The following is a 22,028-nucleotide window of genomic DNA, read 5'->3' as shown; positions in this document are numbered from 1 at the left end:
ATTACTCCATAGGTAGTTTACCAGGAAACTTGCAATAGGAGGCAGTCAAAAAGGAACAGGCATTCATCTGCTATTCCATTTCATTGAAATGCTAAATTCCTTGAGGTCAGCTGAGAACCCAGCCTGGACTTTGCTGAATCTGTACATCAGCAGGTAAGCAATCCTTGCTTCCCTGTGTTTTCATATACGCTGATATCATTAATTATTTTGCCTCTGGTACATTTTGTAAACATTTTAATCATGACTCTAGTACACAAAACACTGTAGTAATGGAGCTTGCTATTGCTCATCTAGGCTTCACCAGTCCTGCTGGGAGGTAACCCCCTCTCTGATTTATGCAGAGTGCAACTCATAGTTAGGAATTTAGGCAATTTAAACTTCCTCCCACCAGCACATGCAAATGCCTGCAAGTACCAACAAGAGCTGCATTCTTGTAGCTGCCATCCTATCCCTGAAGACTCTTGTGCACCCCTTGCGAGATTCAGCAAAACATCTTGCTGGGGAGCTGATTTACCACTTAGTTTTCTGCCTCGTGAGACTGCACAGTGAACAGACCCTTTACCTGTTTCTTTTGGTTTACCAAACACAACAGATTTAAAAAAAATCTTAAGGACAGGTCTAAGAGAAACTAGGTAAACTAGGTGATGGTAAAGAGAGGTGGTGGAAATTAAGACACTGGAGTTTTTATTCCTTCTTCCATTACTGACTTATGTGATTACACAGAAGGCAGTTAATCAGCCTTATTTTTTTCTAATCTCTAAAATAGTACTAACTACTGATAATAAATGTGTTTAGGGATGAAATATTTGAGGTTTTCATGTGAGGTGTATGAAATATACTTCACAATATATGACTCATTTTCCAATGCCTTGTATATTGTGCCAGATGTTTACACCAGTGTCTCATGAATGCAAACTACATAAAACCCCCTAAGTTTCTGTGGGTTTTATGATTTATGTTCACTGTCAACCAAGCAGGAGTCATGGAGCAATGTAAAGTCAGGCTACAGATTGCTTCAACACGACAGCTAATTTATGGCCCTGCCCTGGCTATATTAAAACCTCCCCAGACAAGTTATTGAGGTGTTTGCCACCCGAACCGTTAGAAAGTTTTTTGCTAACAGGTAACAGCAATCTTTCTTGCTGCAAATAAAGCACGTTTTATCTTCATATCCACTAAGAACTTGGAGGTCCAGGTTGTTTCCTTTCACTTTGCCTGAGACTTCCATGGTTTTAACTGCCACTGTTCAGTTTCCCTCCATTTTCTCTTCTCTAGGCTGAAGACCTCTAGCTCTTTACAACTTTATCTTGTACTTTCTTCCTTTCTGACGTGTCTTTCTGCTCTCCCCTGGAGTACGCTGACTGCTTTTGCTTTCAAGAAACCTTTCTTGACGTGTGGCACTCGGAACTCAGCCCAGTATTACACCGGCTGTTCACACCCAGACCAGGTGGACAACCGCAGGTCCCTTGCAGGCCCGAAGGCAGCAGGCCGGTCTGACGAGCGTCCCTTGGCCGTTTCGTAAATAGTGGTAATTATTAACATTAGCTATACGGGTAATTCTCTTATTATGCAAAGGCTGTGATCGTCTATGAACGGTAACGGGCAGCAGTAGGAGCAGCAACGTCTCCGCGGGTTATTCTGCAACGCCCAATTCGAGATCTCCCCGCGGCGCTTGTGCCGGGCCAGGGCCAGGGGCCAGGGGCCAGGGGCCAGGGGCACAAGTTCAGCCGTTTCTCTCGCTAAACTTTTGCCCCTCTTCCAAAAGTACCTCCCCAGCCGACACCCGCCCTCAGCGGGGAGCTGGTGGAGCGGCGTGGCCCACAGAAAACGCTGGTGCGCCAGCCGATGGGTGCGCCCTGCCCGCGGGCGGGAGGCGGGCGGCGCAGACCGCCGGGGGCTCCCCGGCCCGGCCCCCTCCAGCCACCTCCCCCGCTTCCTCCCGCCCCGCCCCTGCCGTCGCCGCCGCTGCCGCTTGTTGATGTTTCACTTTGTTTTAATTCCCGGGTCGCAAGATGGAGGCGGCGCTGGGACGGCGGGAGCTGCTGCTGCTGCCGCTGGCCGTCGCGCTGCTGCTGGGCCCGGCCGCGCCGCTGCTGCTGGGCCAGGTACCGCGGGGTCGGGGCGCGGTAGGGCCGGTCCCTGTCCCTCGCCCTGTCCCTCTCTGTGTCCCTCCGAGGGGCGAGCCGGCCGCTGCGGGGGCGCTGGGCGGCGGCGCGGCGTCTCCGGCCCGCGGGCTGGCACGACCGGGTGGCCGGCGCGGCTGGAGGAAGCGGGCGAAGCCGGTGGCACCGACGGGCGGGGTGCCGGGTACGAGGGGCTTTTTATCCGGCTGTAGCGCTTGGCAGCCTAAGGTGTATTACCCCTAGTTGCAGTGCTTGACCTGCTGCTCAAGTTCACGTCGGTCTGAAATGTACAGAAATGGTACAAAAGGACAAAACTATGCATCTGCCACAAACTTGGTTACCGTGCGTGTAATGTTTCCCTCCTCCCTTTAATGGTTCATTTATATAGGATTTGATATGCTGAAATAAATATCTGATGGGTTGAGGGGGGAGATAGTTACTTCTGTGCAATGTAGATATATTGTATTTTTATGCTTGTCTACCCACATCTTGATGGTTCAGTGCAGTAGAAGTACACAGTGTGTTAGGTCCACATTTGCTCCTAGTGATTTTTGTACTCTTGAATTGAACCAAGAAAAGGATTTTGATGTATATTATGGGGCATTGTGCTGTCTGTTCATCCGTTCCAGTACCTACGCTGTCTCTTGGTAAGATTAGATCTCAGCGGGACTAAAAAGATGTTCTGTGGCACGGGTGAGCATTGACCTCTAGAATTACAGAAGAGAACTGGGTACTTCTATCTGTACTTGAATCATGACTAAATACATCCTCTAAGTGTTAGAATCGTGAATTCCAAAGTGCAAGATTGCAAAGAGGGAAGAGCTGTGTTGGGTTTGTAGTCACTTGTATAGCTAATGTGAAGTTGCTGTCATGTGAGTAATTTATTATGGCTTTTTTCCCTCCAGAGGTTTTTTTTTTTCATTTAAGTAAAATGTTTCCAAGAAAGCCTGACAGAGGCCCTGCAGTGGCACATCCTGTGTTGCAAAACAGGATTCCTGGGCTTACTTCCTGGTTTCTGCTTCTCTAGATGAACATTTCAAGAGAGGTCTGCTTAGCTCTGATTTCAAAATGGGAATCTGGATCTTCAGACACCTCTGAAAGTGCGTGAGTGCTTGAAGTCAGGTGCGCTAAAGAGAGTGGAGAGAGCTCAGTCCTCAGGTACTTTGCTTATCTCTCAGAAAGGGAGCGCTAGCTTGAATTTGCCAAAAGACACATGAAGCGGCAATGGAATATAGACCTATGCTCTTGCTTACCTTCTCCCTGGAAACTGTCATACTTTCACACCAAAACTTCGACTTAATAGCATTAAAGTTGTCTGTCGCAGCTGGCAACTGTAGAAGATGTGGAGACACATCTGCGCATTCTATCTTTAGATCTGAAAGCGTGAGTGAGCATGGCACGGGGGTGCTGGAGCGGTCCCGTGGAAGCCAGCTTAGGGTCAGAAATAGGGTTTGACTTAGAACTGGGGTGTAATGCCTTATGGGCACAGCTGTGCTGTTTGGGGGGTTGAGTTTGTCCATTTGTGCCGTACGGCTTAGGTGGTCTGCCAGCTCAGTTTTTGCTAGTTGGAAGCGTCTGCGCTTTTTGGGCTTTATACTGGTGTGGCATAAGCATATATAGAAGAGCTCTTTTAAGAGTCAAAAAGGGAACATACACATTTTTACTTTAGTATGCATCTTGAGAAAGTTTTGAATAGAAGAATTGCTGGGTTTTGAGCGTGAGCTGGTTTATGGTGGCCTGGTAGGAATGGAAGTGCCTAGGCAGTGGGATAGGCAGAGCAGGAATGCCACGCTATCAGGTTGGCTTCAGAAGCCACGAGCTTAACGACAGTGGGCGATGGGATCAGAATAATTGTGGTCTTCCCTCAGAATGGCTTGAGTCTGCAGACTGGTTGGGAGCAGGGAGCATCAATGTACTCAGCTTTTCTTTGGCTGGATATGACATCATACAACTGGATGTGCCCTCTAAAATTCTGTGAGCTCACTGTCAGCATACTACTGATAGCTTCACATTTTTTAATTCTTGTATGGAGTATTAAAGTTTACCTTCAAGTTGATGTCCATGATGTTACAGCGACCATGGTGGAAGCACTGAGGAAAAACCCTGAAACATTGGAATAACATTTTGTAAGGCTGAAACGCTTTTTTTCAGCTGCGGAATGTGAACGCCTCTGTTGTTATGCAATACTTGTCGTTTCTTATACACTGTTTTGAGATCTGTACTTTTTTTTTTTTTTAAACGTTAGCATGTGTATTTTGATTTTTCTTTCTTCTCCTGAAATTGGGATAAGCAAAACTAGGTTACAGATTGATTCATATTAGACAAAGGTTTTTTTTTTTTTTTAAAAAAAAAAAAAGCAGGAATGATGCAATAAGACAACTGACCTTTGCATTAAAGTAACGTGTTTTTCTGGTGCAAGGTCGGGAATTAGGTTTTGTGTTTTAGCGTATTTTTTTAATGTGCTGATAGGAACTGGCTAAAAGCACAGTGGACTGAATGCTAATGCTATGTTGTTTGCTTACTCTGTTTGCCTCTTGATAATTTAGGTTTAGCAGTGTTCTTTCTACGTGGCATACTTGCCTACCAGACTTTTTTTTTTTTAGTTTAGTTGCCTGAAAAACATTGTTTCCAGATTATTTGTTGTCTACAAGAAACCTCTGTGTGGATGGATGATTTCACAAAAGAAGAAAGTAATCTTCTACATCAACCATTTGAGTACATATGCAGTGAGTGTAATATATTTTAATCAAAGAAGAAACCTGTCAGTAGTGACGTGGTGAAATGTTTCTTTCATCGCTTTATGCCAGTTTCTTTATTAACAGCCTGGCACATGTTCTGAACTTTATGCCTAAAAGATCTGACATCATCTTTCCATGTACATTTGATTAAATTAAAGCAGTGTGATGCAGCCTTGTCCCAGTGATGTGAGACTAAGTATTCACTTTTAAAACTCCTGATAAAATATTCATAGTATGAGTTGATTTAACAGGGAGAAAGCAAAGGCGATTAATTCTAGCAACATATGTAGGCCAAAGGAAAGGATAAACAATATTATACTAAGAATCATCGTAAAGCAGGGAAGGAATAGAAGTGTGCTTGTTCAGAAAAGTAAAGCAAAAGCATTGTGTTAGATTTTTATATTAAGAAAGATCAGCTTTAGTTACTTAAGCAAATACTGTGTTTCATTATCTTATCCTAAATATTGTCATGCCGTTTAATAATGCCAAACCTTATTGGACAAGATTTTGTACTAAAATTTTGTAAAATCTGAGTGACTAATTATCATCCTGCAAACTTGTCAGGTTAAACTTGTCATGTCAAACTGGTACCAAGATTATTTCTTAACTCAGTTATGCCTGGTTGCAGTTAAGACTCATCCTACAACATAGATCTGTTTTGAGTCTGATGAAAGAGTTGGGAGAAGCACAGATCACAGAGCCCTGGCCTGCAAATACACAGTTACTCTTTGGAGCCAGTTGTCCATGTGAGTGCAAGGACTCAAATGGTATGAATTTGGGTGCTAGTTTTGTTTGTCTGTTCAAACACTTTTTTTTTCCCCAAATCTTTTTTCAAATTTAGAAACAAGTTCTTAGTTTTGGCTACTTCTTATCTGTTTGGCAGCCTTCATTGGACTTTATATTTTCCTGTCGCAAACAGGATATCCCAATAGTGCCTGTGTAATCACTGCGAGGGGATTGTCTGTCTCTCAAGTCTCTGTACAGCTGGCGATCTTGCAAGGCACTATGCCATCTGTTCCTAGTGCTGCCCACTCCGCTTCCCACAGGCCTTCCAGTGCAGAAAGAGCCTTGTTCGGAGAGCCTCAACAGAGAACAGCTGTGCTTTAAGTGGGCTGGCTGCTAGCAGCTGAATCTAGATGGGGTTTATGTGACTGCTGCAGTTGTGTAGGACTCAACAGTTACCCTGTGCTGGGAGAAACCGTACAGTGCACCCCATCAGGTACCCACTATCTGTGGAAGGAGTTTTTCCATCATTCTGTAATAAGATCTGCTTGAAGTTCCTGTGTCATTAGACCCAACATCTTTGTCTTGTGCAGCATTTTTCATAAAAGGCTAAGATTAGTGTAATGTTCTCTGTAGATTTGTGTGGTGTTCGTATGGGGAGTCTTTAAGAATTGATGACTCTTCCCTTTTAACTTATGCCAGATGCTTTATATTCTTTGCTGCCATCTTTCCCCATCTTGCTCTTTCACAGAAAGAGTGGTCAGACAGTGGAATAGGCTGCCCAGGGAGGTGGTGGAGTCACCATCCCTGGATGTGTTTAAGGGTTGTTTAGATGAGATGTTGGGGGATATGGTGTAGGGGAGAACTTTGTAGAGTAGGGCTGATGGTTGGACTCGATGATCCCAAGGGTCTTTTCCAACCTGAATGATTCTATGATTCTACTACTGTGGTTATACTGCCCCAGTTAACACTGCTGGGGCAGTACATGGAGAAAGAGAAAGGATTAGAAAATTATCACTACTTGCTTATGTCTATTAATCCAAGTTCACAAAAATTCACTAGTTCACTGTAATGTATGTTGTCACACTTACTGCTGTTGCTTAGCTGACCTAGAAGAGAATGACATACATTTGTGGTAGAAGTCCTATCTTCTGTACAGGTACTGTGGCCATTACGACTGTAACTATCATCACTGGAGCCCTAAAAGAGTGATGAGAAATTGTAGAAAAACTCAGGGGAGACACCTACGTCCTACAACAGCATTAAGAACGATAGGGCCATTTTTAGTGTAAATTGGGAGTTGTGTGTGAAGGCATTCACCAGTACAGGAAGGGATAAGGTGCTGTGAATGGTGGGTCTCAATGGTAAGCTGAAAGCACAACCTGATTCCTAGGGACCTGAATTGCTTCTTGGGGCTGTCCTTGGATTCTGACTCTGACAAAGTGCACCTTTCTTGAATATGCCAGTGAATTCAGGACCTTTTAAATTACAGGCCTGTCTGAAATTTATGTGAATTTTCATGACATTGCTAATACTGAAAAGTGTCTTGTAAGTTACACAAACAAGTTTATACTCATAGTTCAGGCTTCTCCAGTGCAATATTAGGGATTACTTCAGAGGACCTGTCCTGCTGTCAGTGACTTTGTTACTACAGGATTGTCTTACTGTGCTTTTGATACACAAAATAAGTGATGCAGGGTTATTTACTTTTCTTAGTACTGAAGTACATAGCCACAAGACATATCTATAAAACACTTTTCTTTCTTCTAAGTAGTGAGTTTTATTATGGTAACATAAAAAAGTATTTTCTCTGTTGAAATTAAAGGATGTTTCATAAGTCTGTGAGTCTTCAGCCCTAGGATTGGAAAGAGGGGTATTTGAGTTATCGCTGGAGCACTTCCTAGCAAGTATGGCTTGTCAGGCCAGGCGTGATACAAGAGCTATTGGCCTGCCAGGCCTGTTTCCCTCCCAGTTGAGCAAGCCCAAACAGCATATGGCTCTTGAGCACCTGTTCAGGAACAGATACCAAGGGGGTACCAGCTGGGGTTGTGTTAACAGGGGGAACGCTGTGCATCACCCATTCCCTCTGTGGGTGAAAGTGGGTCAGCTGGGATGGCACTGTGCTCTCCTGGCAGCTGCTTGCAATAGTCCCTTCCTCTTTCCCCCAGTCCTCCTGCCCAGCTTTTCATTGTGTTTGGCATGCATCTTGTGGTTCTTGGGGAATGATTAAATGAGCTGAGAGCATTATCATAAAATCAGGAAGACTGCATTGGAGGACTGTTATTTTCCATGGGAAGATAATATGAAGGGTAATGAACGATCTCTTCATAAATTGCAGCAAGGAAGCCTCAGGTTAGACATTTGGAAAACTTTTAATGTAAAGGTAGCTGAGTACTAAGGTAAAATAATTGAGGAGAGTGTGACATTTTTGGACATCACTGGAGAGCTTTAAGAATAAGTCTGTCAGGAATGACGTCAGTACAGTTGATTCTGCCTCTGGAAAAGTTGGTCTTCCTCTGGTCCTTGCAATGTTTCTGTATCAGTTCAGGAACGTTTGGAGCAAGAACAATTGAAAGCTGATTATTTTTTAGCACCAAAACTTTGAGAAATATTTGAAATGTTTCTTAGCAAGACTGGCATCAAGTCTTGTGAGACTGCTTAGTGAAGAGGAGAAACAAAAACATATGACAACTCAGGAGAATGGGTGTACAGAATATGGGAAGTTATCAGTAGAATTTGTTGGATCTGGATATGAACAGTCTGGTCACAGGAATGGCAAGAATATGAGTTCTCTGTTGACTGCGAACACAAAATTGCAAGGGTCATGGTGTAGCCGCTGTAGTGGAGTATGAATCATTGCTCTAAGTTACTAAGTAGCTTTATGAACCTGTGCCATTCAGGAGGTGCACCACCATCTCCTGAGATGATGGTGAGGATGGGCATCTCCTAAGGAGATGCTGAAGGGACAGGCAGACCACGCATTGGAGCCAATCCAACAGCCTGTGGCTGTCAGAACAAGTAGCTCAGCTCCCTCCTCCCAGCTGCGTTCTTGCGTCTCTTGTGCTTATCTGGCTCTTCCTTGCTTGTCCAACTGACAGAAAAATAGCCTGGCAAAAAAAGGGAAAGTTTCTGCCAATTTAATGAGCTAAATTGGTTCACTGACTTGGCATAAATGAGAGGAAAAGATGCTGTGCAGGAGAGGTTGACACTTTTAGTGGCAGAGACAGCAAGTGTTTAAGCTGTTTTATTTGTCTGCACACTGTGATCTGGTTTTTGTAACTTTGATAGCATGGAAGTGATCCACTGAAATATTTTAATTTCCTAGACATCTAATATGTTCAAGTGCAAGTTTTAAGTATGTACTAGGATTCATACAGTTCTTGTGCATACTACATGAACAGAATTGACAGCTGTTTTGACGAAAATGAATCATCATGTATATAGCTCACTTTGTACATTCAATGCTCAGTTGTTGAGCATATCTATCTTGCCCCATTCCTTTCATCTTCAAATAAAGCATTTGGTTATTAAAAAAAAAAAAGTAGGGGGGATTTTCTTTTTTTTCAGCAGTTACAGGCTATCAGTCATTTCTTTTTTCTTGTAATCTCAGTGAGTCACTTTGTAGATGTTGAAAAAAGATTGCAAAATACTTTCTGTGTGAAAGAACTTCTGTGCTCTTTGAATTCCCAGAAAACAGAAAGACCTAGGAAGTAAAGACACAAGTGTTTGGTAATCTGTTAAGCAGTTTGAGGGTGTAAAAGACAGAGCTCTGAATGCTAGAGCCAGAAGAGCTAGAAGTTTGGTGCACTTTTTTAATACACAGAATTCTTAAAACATGAGAAGACAATAAGTGGTTTGTGGAAATTACAGGATGACAGAATAGATTACATCCTATGATTATATTACTAGTCTGATTTATATTTTCAGTTATAGACTTCCAGCTCTCTAAGTAAATTGGTAATTTTCATTTACTTTGAATAGCTAGGATTTATGTTTTGAAGAAAAGTTAGTATAAACACCTATTACCCAGAAGGGGCATCGAGAAGGAGATTTCTCTTTGGTCTCAGTGGCCAGAGAGTTTTCCTGCTGATTTGACAAATATATCTGAAGCATCAAAGACAAGTCACTTCCAACCAAAAGGTTATCTGTGTTAGATATTAAACCATGCTTCTCATGATGCCAGATTTCTGCTGAATCAGATTTGAATGTTGTTTTTGCGTTCTTGGCAGTCCTGGCTACCTGTGTATGCTGATAACCCCCCATTGTTTTAAGGATTTTTTACATTATAGTTGCACTTCAGAAGCTCTCTATTCATGAATTGGGACTATATTATGCTAGGTACTGTATATTTCAAGTATTCCCTGGATGAAAATTTGATAAATTTTATAAAAGTCCCAAATGAAAAGCCTTTTTATGTATTTGAATTTTTATTTATTTATTTTAAATTCTGAGCAAGTTCAGCTTTTTATTGAGACATGACTCACTTTTTAGCTGTTAGTTGTGAAACCGTGACTCAAACACAGCGCTAAAGATGCTGAAGGTATGGAGAAGTTTTCCAGAAGAAAACGAAACACAATTAGAATCATTTAAAGCTCCCAAAAGGCAAATAGGGAGCTTAGCATTATTTTTGAAGAGGTAACTGAAGAAAGCAGTGAGGCAATCATTACTTTTGGCTATGTCCAAGAGAGGTTTGGCTTTTGTATGTAGACAGGCCTGAGAGATTGAAGGTCCCATCTGCAAAACAACCCCTGAAATCACAAGAGGGAGATGAGAGGACAGAATGGGTTGATCAGTTACAGCAGTTGGGGTTTGAAAGAAAGAAGCAAATCCCCATTAGCTGTGAGTTCGGAGGTGTCCCTTGTAGCATAATTTGGGAATGATAACCAAATAAAAGAAATAGGATTACTGACACTGACAAAACTGAGTGTTCTTTAGTATAGGCTAACATGTATTAAATTATACTTTACCTTGAAGACTAAATGGAGTGCTTGAAAAACATTTACAGAGAATCTGATTTTTACCTTGTATTGTCTGTTATTTTTCAGCTCATATGAGAGACTGCTTTTCCATTATATCCATGTGAAACAAGTTCTCCTGAGAATTTAGCTTTATTATTATTATTTTTATCTTCAGTTTAAAAACACCTATACATAAGGGGATGCAGCTGTCATTCTTTCTCATCAGTATCCAGTATCTTTATTAAAAAGAGGGGGGAAAAAGTCCAAACCAACCCTTACATGAAACAAGTAAGCATATTCCTCTTTCTTCTGTCTGCTGGATAGAAAGCCTGGGAATGTGCTCTGGGGATTGTATGTTGTCATTCTGTCACGACAGTGTGTGAAAGTTGTTTGTGGCCCGCAGTGGCTTATGTGTTTCCTCAGAAACTTACATCTCTTCTCACTGTTGTTTTCCAGGAAACAATCAGAGTCAATGTTATGATGTTGAAAACCAATGGAGAATTTCACAAAGGACAGGTTTGTTCTGTTTATTCAGTGAATTAATATGCAGTAAAACAAAGTCTGCATGTGGGTGCAAATATATTGTTTTGTCAGACATCAGCCAGTATGAAGTATGTTCATCTGAGAACAGAATTGTAGCATAGGGCTGGGAACCATATACTCATTCTGTCTGTCTTTCTTTCAGGTTGTTTTTAATATCACCTATGTTAATGGACAGGTATATCTAAATGATTTTCCTATGAAAAGCGGGGTTGCCCACATAACATGTCAAACAGTAATATGTGAGTATTCTCTCTTCCTTCTCCCCTCCCCCCCCGCCCCCGGGTATTTGGCTTCCCTGTTATCTAGTAACCAAAGCTTACAATGACTACATGTTCTAGTAGTCTGCAAACCTGAGCATTGTGGAAGCAAATAGTTTCCCAAGGTAGGATAATTTTGCTACTAAAATGGGTGGAAAAAAAATCTTACTGCCCTGTTCTCAAGTCACATCCACATGTTTATATGTAAATAATCTGAAATCCAGACTCTGCCTATCTTTTCAAAAGAATGTTTTGCACTACAAGCTAGACAATGTAAACAGAAGGATGCAACTCCACCCTGCTAATGGCTGTGTCCCTAGATTGGCTGGCGTATATCCAGAAGGAGATTAAGTAATAAAAGTATGAATTATTGTTAGGGAGATCTTTTAATTATCTCATTTCTGTGTCTTTTGGACAAACAAGTTTCTGCTGGATAGGATATTACAGCGCAAATACTGCAGTTTTGCTAGTGTCCTGCAGTGGTTAATGACTTCAAATGATCTTGAAACTGCTATTTTTTCCACTGATTCAATGCTATACTTTTTGTGAAAGACCAGAAAGTACTGTGATTTTTTTGAGATACACACAGCATACTGTATAATTAATTAAACAAGGGCCATTACGGACATTTGATTTAAGCTTCTATTGTATTCAGAATGATCTCTTAATAGATCAGGTGCAGTCAGTCTCTAGCTTGGTTTCTGAGGTGATCCTCTCCTTACAGACATTTACTTAGAGAGTACTAATGGTTTTTCTAAATGGCTTCTCTGAGCCATGACCTTGTTTCTTGAACCCTTCCTTTCCAAGCATGATCAATTATTAATTTGACACTATTTCTTTTCTGGAGAGGGAGAGCAGTAATTTTTTCTCTTTTTCTGGGATAGTTATGTTGCTATTGCTTCTATTTATTTTTTCTATCCTAGGGTAGAAAATCATGGCAAAATGTCATTTACCTGCAAGATAATTGACTCCAGAAAAATAGATAGGATTTTATTCATTAATTCTGAGAGATAGTGAGCACTTACTGTAGTTCCTATTAATTTCCCAAATCATAGTTGTATAGCTTGCAGTGACTACATTTATGAATGTGAATCTGAAACAGTGAGAAAAATACTGATTTGAACCTGGGAGCTAGGAACCTGGAACTCTCTATCTCCATGTTTGGATCCGAGTTGTCAGCACAGTACGTCTCTCTGTTATCTGTAAGGTAACGTTTATACTATTTACTTACCAAATCCTTGACAACAGATTCAGGTAATTTTTGTAAAATGCTAAAGGAATATTGAGATACTTGTTACCTGTTAACAGAGGGGAAAAATACTCCTGAATGTATATAAAAAACAAACGAGCCAAATATTCATGCTCTTAAATGTTAGAGACCAAGTCTCCTGAATGGTACTGTCTTGACAGTGTTGTTAGATCATGCCTGGCACCTATATCCCCCCTTGAAGTTCCCAGAAATGTCAATTTTGGAAGCGTATCTTTCACTCCTGTTGAATGTAGGGGGGGGATTGAGCAGCCTGACACTTGAAAGGCTGGGACCACAGGGAGCTTCAGCTACTTGGCATCTCAGAGGCTTTGTTCTTTTAATGTACGTTTGCTGCTCTAAGTCAGAAAACATTCAGCAACCAGGTCAGTGCTCTAGCTCACACCTGTAGAGAACCTTTGACCCTTTTCTCTCCTTCTGCCACTTATTTTTGCAGTGGAAGATATTTCTATGTGATGCCAAAAAGTTTTTTTTTTATATTTAAAATAAGCAAAATAGCTTAATGAGGAAAGGGATCATAGCATAAAAGTAATGAACACATTGAGTTGTTACTGTGGAACTGAAAGATGCTAGTCCAACCTTCCCCCATGTTGCTTTTGAGGCTCAGCACTGCAGGTACACACAGCACTAATGAATTAGAAACAGGGGCCAGTTCAGTCTCAGTTCACGTACCTTGCTGTCTGCACGCTGGAGAGATCTGTCACCTCCACCCTTGCACTTCTGCAGCACTTCAGTTCTAGCATGCCCTCATGTGTTGTAGAGGCACGGTAGTTGGGAGAAGGGTACTAAGTCTATGCAGAAACACCGAGGGTGGAAAGGCAGTTCTCTGTGTACTTGTGGAATATTAGGTTGTTGAAATAGGTGAAAGCTTTTGGGTAGGGAAAGAGTTTGAGGTGTCACCAGTCACATGTGAAAACATTGAGGAGGGACAGAAAAAACATGTATGAGGGAACTGACATTCATCTTGAGTAGTATATGCAGTGTGCATGGAAAAGAGCGTGTTTGTTTCTGTATTGAGAGGAAGGGCAATGTTGTGCGTATCAAGATGTTTACACGGGTGGCTGGCTGGGCTATGGCATTACTCTTATGAACTCCTTTGGACAACTGAAATAAGGATGCAGCAATAGCAAAGCCAGAGAGCGCTGCTTAGAGTGCTTAAATGCAAACCTCAAAGGCAGGGATGCGACGTGGTTTGCAGTCTCCCTCAGTCTAGGCATAATACAGCACTGCTGTTGTCTGCTGTGTTATATCATGAGACCTGCTCCAAGTCTGATATATACTGGTATATAATCATGGCATCTGTTTTACCTGCTGCCCAGGTTACTACCGCTTGTAACAGCAGTTACTGGAAGCATTAAGGACATCAGCACAGTACAGACTTCCGTACGACTGTTCAGGCCTCTCTGGTTTGATGCTAGTGGTCCTTTGTAGTTGCAATGACTTTTCCATTCAGATGCTACATGTGCAAAGGCACCCGTGTCAGAGTTGCAACTGTTGCCCCATGGTTGTATTATACTGCTTTCTGGTTGGGGTGGTTTCTTTTTGAAAACTGTGACGTTGTGTGTTAACAGTGGAGAACGGAAACCTGGATAACTTACCAGAGCAGCAGCGCCTGGGAACTGTCAGTGTTCGCATCATGGTTCATGAGTGGCCTTTGGCATCCAGTTCTGATTTGCAGCTCGTTGTCATTCAGGAAGAAGTGACAGAAATTGATGGTAAACAGGTAAAAAAACCACCCAACACACTGCTTGATTTTAATTTAGTAAAGGCAAGTAGTTACCAAGGATTAAAAGGTTTACATGTGTCTGTCTGGTTGTTAGAGCACAAAGTATGTAATCTCATGCTAGCTAGCACAATACTGGGGGAGATAGTATCAATCTAAATTGCCTGTATAGTAGCGGGGGTGTTTCATGAGGAGACTTCAAGTTTTATGGCTTCTGTTCTTATTTTAATAATTAAGTGTTGGATGGCTTTCCCTTAAGCTTGTTAGAATATCATCAGTGGTCACATGTTCTTTCAACACATGCATTTATGCAAGCAAAGTCAGACTCAGAAGCAGTACTTAATTTACAAAATAATGTACAAAAAAATAAAAGGGGCATGGGCTTGTTCTGAGTCCTGAGGTTTTCCCCACTGTTTATTTCAATCATGTAGTGTGGGGAACAGCTTGCAGCAGCAAATTCTTATGGCAGGTGAGCTTGTTGTGAAAGCCCACAACACTTGAGAGCTTAGCATTAGAATATTTTGCATGTAAGATAATTAATTCATTTGAATAAAAATCTTGATAACATGGATTTTGAGATGAACAAAAAAACCCACCCCAAACTCTGACTGTATTTGCACAAATACCAGTGAATGCAAGGGGTTACAATTCTAGCTGAGATTGAAATGCACAGAACTGGGTTCTCAAAATCACCTATAAAGTATAGTTATTTTTCCAACTGGAGAAGTTCTGGAGGGAAGATAACTGCTGCTGAAGCCAGCAAAAGTGATAAATTTTTGTTCCAGTAAATGTCTGCATCTTACATGTGGCTAGGCTCGTTTGAAGCTGGCTCACATTCTGCTGCCTTTTTTTTTAAAGGGGAATGATGATAATACCATTGATCCTTAATTACTTGCATGCTCAGCATGTAGTATTTTTTACAGGGATCTGCATCATGTCAAAAATCTTACTCTGTTAATGAAAAATCCCACCGAGTGGTTTGAAGCTTTTCTAATGAGGTGTTTATTCCACTGTTAGGAGGCTAATATATCCTGTTTTGATTCAGTTGTTACACAATAGTGTTGTTGTATTTCAGATTTCAAACTAGACATCAAAATGCATTTCAGATTTTCAGAGGGACCTGGTAAGAACAACCAGAAAGCTAATGCTGTTTCCTTAATTGTTCCTTTAAGTCAAAAGCTTTCAATCTTTCTCATTAGTTATTAGCTGACAGTAATGATCATCTATTTCATTGCATTGTTCTGTACATGTTTGAAGCAAAAGGAGAGCATTGGTTGGCCTGTGGCTCTGGAAGCATGAGTGACACTGTATCACATGCTGCATTCCTATTTTGTTAGTTATATTTCTATGTAGCACTTATAGTCACAAACGCTCTGGATTTCTGTCAGTTCTTGGCCTTACAATGTAGTTATTGATGTTAGCAGGAGTTATGCTGAATGTGTTCTATATAAGCAATGCTTGCAGTGATTAAGTGAAATGAGTCCAGTGCATCACTGGAAGAGGAAGAAAACAATTCTTTTGGTTGTTGAGAAAAAGCAACATTACTGCAGAAGCACAAGTGTCAGGCTTGCCTCAGCAACACTCTCAGTGTTTGCGAGTGCTCTTTCACTACATACTTGAGTTTTCCATACTCTAAAATGCCTCCCTGAAAGAGGATTGTAATGAGCTATGTAAGACTTGGTGAAAAGCCCATGGAGTGACTACCACATGCTTTGGCAGAGAGAGAGACACTCTGTCTGTTCAGCATATTTTCTATTGTGGTATAGTCTACAGAAGTCTGGTACATAAAACCAAAGAATACTAATTCATGTTATAACATCCCTATGTCTAAATCTTAATGGCTTGGAGTTTTCTGTGATGTATTGGTTTTCTCTGCCAGCCTACTTCACTCTTACTCAGCAATACCAACATGTTTGCATCTCTTGTAGGTTCAGCAGGAAGAAGTAACAGAAATAGATATTTTAGTGAAGGACCTGAGAGTACTTAGACATTCAAACTACACTGTCCCTTTGAAAGAGAGCATGCTGTATTCCATCCCAAGGGACAACGACATGTTATTTACACTTCCCAACCTCTCAGGAAAAGGTATCTCTCTTAGCTGGTGCATAATACTTTTATCCATAGTTGATGTAGTGCTTTACAAGAGTGAGTGAACATCATTATTCCTGTGTTTTACACAGTGAAACAGTTTCTTCATTAACAGGGAAGTGTTTTGTTTTATGTGGGTTTTTTTGTTTTTTTTTAATCACCTAAATTCAACTCTTCTAGGTATTTTGTTTGTTTTCAAATCTGTTCTCCTTTGAAGCACTTGGTACTTGTCAATCTGCAACCCAGACATCTCACAGGAATAAATTCCTCTCTCAGTGCTATGATGGAAGTTTCTCTAAAGCTCCCTCTTTTTCTTGAGAATGAAAGAAAAAACGGGAAAGGAAATACCTGTCTGGGTCACTTCCAAACCAGAGAATAGTTTTATGTTATTAAACTTGAATAACTTAAAGCAAGAAAAGTTATTTGATGCCTTAATCTTACTTCAGTTTTGTTTAATCAAAAAAGTTTCAAAGATTTCATAGGAGATGAGTATTTTTATCTAGTTCATCACCTTTTAATCTGGTGACAGCTGAAGTTTACAGCTAAAGACTGTGCTGTAACACTGCTTCTGCTTCTTATCAAGTTCACTGCTCAAGTAAAAAAAAAAAAGTCAGCCTTCTGTGTTCTTGCTGTAAATGTGTGAGAACTGTACCATAAGTATAGAAGTGCAGCATGTCTTTGTTTTCCTGAATAGTGAGTCAAATAAAAAGCAAACCCCCACTAAATCTAGCTTTTCTTCTTCAGATATTCAAGATCCACTGCAAACTACCAGTCAGTATCTCATCCAGCAAGTAGAAACTACAGTAGATGAAGAGACATTACCTGGCAAGTTACCAGAGACCCCTCTTAGGATAGAACCTCCATCTTCTTACAAGGTAGTTTAGTTTTTTGTTTTAATTATTAGTATATACCTTTAAAGACTGATCTGAAAAGGAGAAGCAGGTTTTTTCCCTATTTCCCCAGAGATGAAATGCATACAGCTTAGTGACATTTCTAGGAGGAAAAGTTGTAGTAACATGGTGCAGATAGAGCTGAATGTTACTCAGTATTTCAGTTTGAGGGAATAAACTTCATTCCCCATTTTTTTGTAATTGTCTATGGAAACACATACAAATACTATGTTTTCCTCTTTTGTGGATGTTTAGAGAGCAAAACAAGCAAACCCAGCATTGTTGAGATTCAGATAGTGGGTTTTCCTCCTGTAAAGACCAAACACAACATCCATTTAAAGAGGGTAAGAAGGTGTATTAACATGTCTAGGCCTTTGTATTTGGTCCTCTATTTTTAATTTCAAAAAAACCCAATATAGTATGTAATAACTCATTTCTGCAAGAGAGAATTACCATTCCTACTTAACCTAGTACTGACTTCTCAGAGTACCGTTTTGCTGCTTTGTAGTTGTTAAAGACCAGGATTTTCTATAGTGGGAGGTATCTGGCAGTAACTGACTTCCACAGAAGTCTAAGAAATCCCCACAGCCAACCACTAAAAACAGACTTTCATAGACATACTCTAGGAAACTTAAAAAAAACCCCCTTCCTAAATTACCGCTTAGCAGTGAGAAATTGTTGGGTTTTTTTACTCCAGTAGGAATAAAATGGATTTCTAAATCCTGCAGTGTTCTGACCTCACAGATGCTTGATGACAGTATGTCGTGATATTTTACGTTATACCAAGCTAAGCACTTATAACAATTTCAAATATTGTTTATCTTTAAATTACAAGATTTTTTTCTGACTTTGCTTGAGTGCTCACACCTCTGGGAGATAGGCCATTGGTCTCCCCTGCTGTAAGAAACACAGTAACAGCTTGAGAAGTTTCAGTTCCAGATTAGGTAAGGATGGGCTTGATGGCCTCCTCTGTGGCTGAAAGAAACACTTTATAACCTACTGCTCAGATAGGAGGGCCAAAATAATAGGCTGAAAGTTACAGATAGGCTAGCGAAGGTGCTACCCCTCTCCTGAGCTGTCAGTAACCCTTTCCCTGCGGTACACTGCCATGGTGTCATAGCCTCTCTATGCCTAGGCCAAATAGCTCACCCTTCACCTGCTCTGTTCAAGTGTCCTTTGTTTTCTAAAGTGGCCTTTCCTTTCAAGGAACTCTGCTAGCATGAGCAGAGAACTAAACCTTCACCAGTTCCAAACTTCATAGAAGAAAGAGGTCTGAGTCACAGTCAGTTCCGTCCTACTTTTATGTATGATTAAGCATACATAAATTTAATTAAAAGTATCACTATATAATATGATTCACCAGTAGCTACAAAAAGTGCACTTGCTATGTTTTGCAAACTATCTTTTTATTTTTACCTGTTTGGTTGTAGGTGATGTGCCAGTGGGTGGAAGACTTGAGAAAAGGGTTGTGCAGATTCTGGCTTCAATCTTTACCTATCTTCTTTAATTTCATGGAAGTCATTGTAGTTGGAGTTGTTGGAGCAGCTCTTATTCTCAAAGTCTTAAAGGTGATTCTCCCTTCCTGTGAAAACAAGTAAGTAATTTTTGCTATTTTTTTTCTCTGATGAAAGCAAAACATTAACTAAAAAAAAAAAAATCTTGCAAGAAGCAGCCTCATTCTGTAGGAAAGTGGTGGCAAATTCACTGAAAAAGCTGCTGGTAACTTCCCATTCCAAGTGATCTTTTGACCAACCAGCATTTCAGAGGAACATGGGAAAATCTTTTATTGGAAATGTCTTTAGCTTGGCTGTCATACTACCAAATTTTTATCAAGTCTTCTAAGGACTACATTGTGAGACACCATTAACATAGCTCTGAGAGAGGAGGGTAGAAGCTAGAGCTAAGCAGTTCCAACAACTCTAAACCTTTTTATACTCCTACTGTGTTGGAGTTGTTATAGTAGTTATGAAAGGCCTCAAAGTTGGCTTTGCAAATTTGTATGGGAATTCTCCAAGGAGGAGCTTACAAGCCATAGCGATTGGCAATAGCATTGGTGGCAAAAGGTCATAAATAAAATTGGTTGACTGCGGATGGCTTTATTCACTCAGTTGGTATGTTACCAGCAACACTAATATTTTCCAGAGAAGCAAGATCTCAAAACAAGGGGTGGAAAGATAACTTTAATAACTGCAGCTAGTGCTGGAAGGGGCAGGCATGTACATTTTAAAGCAACCCAAGTCATTTCTGGAAGACCTAAGCCTTGGAACCCTGTGTTCTTTCAGAAGTGACTGGTAGTGTAACATGCTTCATCACACAACAGGTACAGCTGATGTCTTCAAATGTAGCTGACCAGCTGTGCTTCTGAATGGCCCTGAGAGCAGTTAATTTATGTACCCACCCAGGAATATGAGTAGCTTTAGTCCTTCTGACAAAGCCAGAAAAATGGAGGGTTGGGAGATCAGTCAGGATGGAAACTGCAGTGACAAAAGAGACTGTGCTTCCCCCTGACATTCCAAAAAGCGTGCCCTCAGATTGGAGTACTTCCTGTAACTAACTTGTTAGAGCAGAGAAAGTGAAGAAACATTTTGTACCCCCCACAGCAGGAAGTAGCTTAACACTGCCACATGTGAAACTGAACTAAGGGGAACTAGGAACAAAGTAATTCTAATTCCTGTAAACTGTTCAGCAAGGTGTCTGATGGCCTGTCCATGGCAGAGGTCAGCAGAGCAGAGGAACCAGCGTGCAGTAATTTCTCTTCCAATTGGAGAACATGGGGCTTGTGCAGGGCTTGTAAGAGCATTTCAAGAAATTGTAACACTGGAAGGATGGTCCTCCCACTCTTAACCTGAAACAACAAACACAAAAAACCCCACCAAAACCCACACAGTCATTTTCTTGCTACCTGTATAAAGTGATCCTGTAAGAAGTGGTAAAGGTAATTCATGATTGTAAACCAGTAAGAATGAGCAGAACATCTCATATGGTGAATGACACAGTTGCAGATGTGAGTCAGGACCTCATCAAGTCTTTCATGCCATTCTGCTGTACACTGATAAATCTAGAGGCTTTAGCTAGTCTTGGAGAATTACGTGCAAGAGCCTGAGAAGGTAGCCCCTGACAGCAGACAGTTTGAGGCTACTATGAAATTGAACCTACACTGCTGATATTTCAGATGTAGAAACTGGGTGAAGGGACCCCTCTGAAACCACAGCCAGTATGTTTTTGAACGAGTTTTCCATCAAGTTTTCATTCTGGCTTCATAAAAAGAGTCATTATGAGGGTACTACTTGATGATTTGATTTCAACTAAGTTTGGGGAGTTTAAGATTAAATCTAATTTTTAGAACACAGAATTGTTTTGTATATTGTTTCCTAATGCCAGGTAATCTTACCTTTCAGAGGCATCCTTCTCCTGGATCAAGTCAGCTTTGTGCCTGTGATTACCATCAGCTTGCCTTCAGATCTTCCAGACAGGAAACATAATTTAGATGAGAAAGCATGTACTTAATACTGTGTTTACTTTGGAGTTACCATTTTTTAAAACAAATTTTTAGTTGACCTGAAATTTGGCACTTGATCTTAATACCTTATTTGTTTCCCACTAAGAAAGCTAAGTCAGTGAATTAATTGATAAAGGGACACTCAGGCCGAGGCCCAAAGCTGACTTCCCTGTGCCTCTCCGTAAACACACAGCCTTTTCAGAAGCTTCAGAATAAAAACAGCTTTCCATCCTGAGGGCTAACATTGGTTTTAACTTCTGTGAAGTCCCTTCTCCACACCTCGGACAGGATGCTGGCTGCCTTCACGCCCACAGATGCACCAGGTCAGCTATCCTGAATAGCGTGATGATGAAATTTGGGTGTCCTGAAGGTTCCAGATAGCATTCTTCAGAAAAGGACGAAGGAGTATTGCAAACAGCAGCTGTGCCTGCAAGCCTAAGTAAAGCTGCCCAACCTGCTTTCAGGTCTCTTAAGGTTGAGTGTGCCTTGCAAGGAAAATATCACTACCAAACATTTCTGTTAACTCAAGTAATTTGACATTTTATATATGCAAAGCAAAAATTAAAAAGGCAGATTTATATTTCAAGCACTTTACACTTTTATGGCCCCTTCCACTCATAAAAATTGTTAGCACTTGTAAACAATGTGCTTTTTGTATCTGTGACAGCAGTACCGTGTGAAGTCTCAGAAGAAAAAAAATTCTACAGAAGTACTGGCTTACTATTGCTGAGTAGGCCCTGTGCTGATTGCCTGTGCTGATTTGTACTGTTAACATTTTTCAAATAAACATTTAAATTGTTTATTAAACTGTGTTCATGTGTGCATCTATATTTAATTACACAAAACAGCGGTTTGCCAAATGTGTTAGATGTAGGGTACTGTTTGTTTTTTCCATTGTTCTTATTTACAGAAATTGTTTGTCAGAAGAGTGACTAGGCCAAAAAAAAAACCCCACCTTAACTACCTGCCATTAGACTGAGCACAGTTATCATTTGAGTGATCAGAATTATCCATGTTCAGCTGAAGTTGTTATAGTGAGGGAGAAAAGCTAGGATTTCCCCCCACCCCTTAGAGAAGGATTATCATAAGTTTAATGAGATCTCTTAAGTTATTCAGATATTTGTTCTTACAGCTGCTCTCTGACAGGAACAACTCGAGTTGACTCACTGAACTGACAGCACTGCTATGGTAGAAGAAATATTTCTAACCCTGCTTTGCC

General features: G+C 40.8%; 1 protein-coding gene across 2 annotated transcripts; it reads left to right on the top strand.

Annotated features, from left to right (window-relative positions):
- The first annotated feature begins 1,963 nt into the window (after positions 1-1,963).
- GINM1 (glycosylated integral membrane protein 1) lies at positions 1,964-21,616 on the top strand. 2 transcript variants are annotated; one of them, XM_074862891.1, is made up of 8 exons: positions 1,964-2,105; positions 10,999-11,058; positions 11,228-11,324; positions 14,181-14,332; positions 16,261-16,417; positions 17,165-17,295; positions 18,741-18,904; positions 20,709-21,616. In XM_074862891.1, the coding sequence occupies exons 1-8, from the start codon at positions 2,013-2,015 to the stop codon at positions 20,815-20,817; spliced, it is 963 nt and encodes a 320-aa protein (XP_074718992.1). In that variant the 5' UTR covers positions 1,964-2,012; the 3' UTR covers positions 20,818-21,616. The 2 variants fall into 2 exon arrangements, with proteins under 2 accessions (XP_074718992.1, XP_074718993.1); XM_074862892.1 differs by lacking the exon at positions 1,964-2,105 and adding an exon at positions 10,737-10,830.
- The last annotated feature ends 412 nt before the right edge of the window (positions 21,617-22,028 follow it).

Source organism: Strix uralensis, chromosome 3, assembly GCF_047716275.1.
Source record: "Strix uralensis isolate ZFMK-TIS-50842 chromosome 3, bStrUra1, whole genome shotgun sequence".
NCBI classification, from domain to species: Eukaryota; Metazoa; Chordata; class Aves; order Strigiformes; family Strigidae; genus Strix; species Strix uralensis.
The sequence above is the reverse complement of the archived record's forward strand: the minus strand, read 5'-3'. Positions and strand labels throughout refer to the sequence as shown.